Raw genomic sequence first — 4503 nt, 5'->3', positions numbered from 1 at the left:
CACTGTCGGAGGGTCAGTGCTGAGGGAGTGCCAAACTGTCAGAGGGTTAGTGCTAAGGGAGTGCCGCACTGTCGGAGGGTCAGTGCTGAGGGAGTGCTGCACTGTCGGAGGGTCAGTGCTGAGGGAGTTCCGCACTGTCGAAGGGTCAGTGCTGAGGGAGAGCCGCACTGTCGGAGGGTCAGTGCTGAGGGAGTGCCGCACTGTTGGAGGGTCAGTGCTGAGGGTGTGGGCATTGTCGGAGGGTCAGTGCCCAGAGAGTGCCACACCGTCGGAGGGTCAGTGCTGAGGGAGTGGGCACTGTCGGACGCTCAGTGCTGAGGGAGTGCCGCACTGTCGGAGGGTCAGTGCTGTGGGAGTGCCGCACTGTCGGAGCGTCAGTGCTGAGGATGAGTGTAAATGATGCCCTGGCCACTATCTCGAAGAGGAGATTAGTCTGTGTGGTCCTGGGGATAATATTCACTTTCCAATGGTCCGGTCTGAAGCTCTGGATCAGTTACCAGATTCCCTATTGTGAGATCTTGCTTTGCTTGTCTCTATACTGTCTGCCTCTCCCTTCGAAGACACAGGGCGGAGGGCGTTCCCATGAATCGCCTCCAGCTCCATCCCCATGGTCCTTTCGCAAGCCCTGTGGGCCCATCCCTGGCTCAGAGCGTGTCTGTGCTGCCAAGTCCCTGCATCGCCTTCTGACTCAGTCAGCAGTGACTCAACCTCCCCAAATCGTGAAGGGTGCGGTGGCGGAGGGGAAGGTTATGGCAGGGGTCATGACCCGCCTTTCCGACACATGGGCTGCAGCAGAGAAGACCATCAGAGCACAGGAGCAGAAATTAGGCCATTCGGCCCATTGAGTCTGCTCCACCATTCTATCATGGCCGATAAGTTTCTCAAATTCTTTCTCTCATCTTCTCCCCATTAACCGTTGATTCATTTGATAATCAAGAGCCTCTCTATCTCCGTGTTAAATATACTCAGTGACCTGGCCCCCACCTGGTTGTGAATTCCACAGATTCCCCACCCTCTGGCTGAAGAAGTCTCTCCTTATCTCTGTTCTAAAGGGTCTTCCCTTTACTCTGAGGCTGTGCCCTCGGATCCTAGTCTCTCCGACCAATGGAAACATCTCCCCGACATCCACTCTGTCCAGGCCGTACGGTATTCTGTGAGCTTCAATCACATCCCACCCCCACATCATTTTATACTCCATTTATTGTAGACCCAGCCACCTCACATGTTATACCTCACATTCCCAAAACGAGGACTTTGGCCCATCGCCAGTCAGAAATAACCACCCAACAGTTCCCAACCTCCACCAGGCCCACAGCCTGAAACACTTTGGCGTTGCCGGTGCAACATAGAGTCACACAGCACGGGCACAGACCCTTCGGCCCAACTCATCCATGCCGACCGGTTTTCCCAAACGGAACTAATCCCATTCGGCTGTGTTTGGCCCTTATCCCTCAAAACCCTTCCCTGTCCATGTACCCATCCAAGTGTCTTTTAAATCGAAGTACCGAGAGTCAGAAAGTCCTACAGCACAGACACAGACCCTTTAGGGCCATTCAGTCCTTGCTAACCATGTTCCCAAACTAACCCAGTCCCCCCTGCCTGCTCCTGGCCCATCTCCCTCCAACCCTTTCCTGTCCATGTCCTTATCCAAATCCCTTTTAAACGTTGTAACTGTCCCCACACCCCCACTTCCTCAGGAAGGTTTCCACACACGGACCACCCTCTGGGGAAAACAGTTGCCCCTCGCTCCGGAACCCTCTCCAGTTTAATAATATCCTTCCTATAACAGGGCGACCAGAACTGGACACAGTATTCCAGAAGGGGCCTCACCAATCTCCTGTACAACCTCAACATGACGTCCCCAACCCCTACACTCAAAGGGCTGAGCAATGAAGGGGAGTGTGTGAAACCCCTTCATAACCCCCCTGTCTGTATGTGATGGAAACTTTATCGATGTGATGGAAACGCACCCTCTGTTTGCCCATTTCCCACCTTTACACTCAAAGGGCTGAGCAATGAAGGGGAGTGTGTGAAACCCCTTCATAACCCCCTGTCTGTATGTGATGGAAACTTTATCGATGTGATGGAAACGCACCCTCTGTTTGCCCATTTCCCACCTTTCGTAAGCGTGCCCAATTTCCAAGCACTGGCTAATTTACACAGACTGGTTTCTGGCTAGGCTACAATCTTGTCTTGAGGGTAACAATACACTCTGCCCCACCTCCCAAAAGTGCCCACTTAGTTTTGAAAACACTGCAGGAATTCAGTACATTCATTTGAATTGATGTGAAAGAGTCCGTCCTTGTAAATATAGTCTGCTTCCAGCGATGAGGCATGTTATTGGCTTTCTGATTTATTGATGGTTACAGTCTCCATCGGCACGGGCAGGATTATTCTACACGTCCTGCCCACTCCTTCAAACAACCAACAGCTGCTCTCATTCTGGGCTATTGCAAAGCGTAGGCATATGACACCTCTGTATACCTGGTAAACTGACATTCACCCGCAGTGCCAGTCTGAGTCAGTTTGCCCGCTGGCCAGCCCAGTCTGCGGTATCACTTGGGATCACCAGCATTTGGCCCGAATCGGGGGTTATTGTAGCAAATGGTGCTCTTGGGATTATTCAGTATGTGCTGTCCATCCCCATGCCAAAGTGTTGGCAAAACCCCCTCTCCCCACCCTCTCTCTCGTCAGCCCTCCCTCTCACCGCAGCTGTCGAATTCCCGATTGGGGTAACTCTCCGGCTCTCCTCCGCCAGCTCCCCTTCCCAAAATCCCTCGTCAAGTGCCCGCTCCGCTTCACTAAGCTCGGGAAGGGTGGATAAATGCTCCGTAGTTCAGCTGGAATTGGCTGCGCTGTGGGGACACTCTGTCCCCGTCGTCACAGCAGGAGTCAACGCCTCCATCTTCGGTTCCTAGTGCGTCGATCCCGACCGGAGCATTCCTGCCCGTGTTTCTGGCAGAGGTGCTGGGCTGGAATGCCGGGCTTTCCGGGCAGGGAGAGATGGCGCTGTTATCCTCCACTTGGAGAGACCGCTGAGTTTGTGAATTCGACAGTTTCCGGACAGGAAGAGGTATCAGTGTGGTTGTGGAAAGGGGGCAAAGAGGGAGATGTCCAGGAAGGTAAGGGATGCAGCATCAGTTGGGGATGGATGAGGAGAGGCGATGTCCCAGTGGTATTATCGTTGGACTGTTAATCCTGAGACCCAGGTAACGCTGTGTGTGGGGGGGGCTGGATTCGAATTCTGCTACAGTAAAATATTAAACTCAATAAACGTCTGGAATTAAAAATTGAATGATGATCATGAATACATTGCCGGTAAATCCCATCTGGTTCACTAATGTCCTACAGGGAAGGAAACTGCCAGCCCTACTGGTCTGGGCCAACGCGTGACTCCAGACCTACAGTGAATGCGGTTGACTCTGAACTGCCCCCACCTGGACAATCCGGGATGGGCAATAAATGCTGGGTCGAACCAGCAACACCCACATCCCCTGAGTGAATTATTCGAAGGAACCAGTGAAGGGGCTTGAGTTGAGATTGAAGCGAAGTGTGTGAGGTTAAGGATTGCAGCATCAGTCAGGGTCGGTTAGCTCAGCACGCTGGGTGGGCCAGATTGTTCAAGCATTGTGATAGCCGCCGCACCGTGGGTTCAGTTCCTGCTCTGGCTGACCAGGCCATGAAGGGTCTCACCCTCGTCTGAGACATGACGATCCTTAACTTTCAACCGCCGTCAGAGATAGGTAGCTCTCTCACGGCTTCACCATGCTGTCTTGTTGGTGATAATGCTCACAAAGGAAACAGTTGAACGGATGAGACTGGGTGACTCAAAAAATGGTCAGGGATCCTATCCTGGTCAGTGACATTTTCAAACCGCGGTGGCAAATATCTGAGGGAGGTGCAGCATTGCTTGCGATGATGTGCTGGATTCAAACATTCGGCCCCTCGCTGGCTGCTTACTTTGACCTGGTTCTCTGGAGAGCGATCTTACCGACTGCAAGAGAGAATGGGAAAGAGAAGGGGATTACACTTCACCATGAAGTCACCGACATAATGCTCCTTTCAGATACACGGACTCCTTCGTACCACCATTCAGTCAACATTGTGGAACTACCGAGTGGATGGGATACTCACCCTTTGTGGAATATATCAACAAGCTCATCAAGACGATGCCAGAGGCCACGGTTATGATGACGAGCAGGTAATGATGTCTCTTCGTCAAAGCCCAATCTGGACTGCACTGCGGGAAGCTTGGAGATGCTGGAGAGGGGAACAATTCAGTATAGGTAAGGTCATTACAGTCTTCACAGGCAAGACACAGGCTCTCACTCACACATTCACACACACACACACTCGCACACACACACACTCACACACACTCACATACACACACAGACACACACTCACCCACACACACACACTCACACAGACACACCCACACACACACACAGACACACACACACAGACACACACACACTCACACAGACACACTCACACAGACAC

The 4503-nt window shown here is 52.4% G+C and overlaps 1 protein-coding gene across 2 annotated transcripts in view; it reads right to left on the bottom strand.

The window, feature by feature from the left end:
• Window positions 1-2337: 2337 nt before the first annotated feature.
• The window catches only part of LOC122552138 (hepatocyte cell adhesion molecule-like), an 18949-nt gene continuing 16783 nt past the window's right edge, over window positions 2338-4503 (bottom strand). For both annotated transcript variants that reach the window (XM_043694626.1, XM_043694625.1), the window contains exons 5-6: window positions 4135-4260; window positions 2338-3994 (exon numbers count right to left, since the gene is read on the bottom strand). In XM_043694626.1, the coding sequence (XP_043550561.1) occupies window positions 3957-3994; window positions 4135-4260 (164 nt within the window). In that variant the 3' untranslated portion in view covers window positions 2338-3956. The remainder of the gene's footprint in view (window positions 3995-4134; window positions 4261-4503) is intronic.

This window comes from Chiloscyllium plagiosum, chromosome 8, assembly GCF_004010195.1.
Source record: "Chiloscyllium plagiosum isolate BGI_BamShark_2017 chromosome 8, ASM401019v2, whole genome shotgun sequence".
Lineage (NCBI taxonomy): Eukaryota > Metazoa > Chordata > Chondrichthyes > Orectolobiformes > Hemiscylliidae > Chiloscyllium > Chiloscyllium plagiosum.
This window is presented reverse-complemented; position numbering and strand designations above follow the sequence as displayed.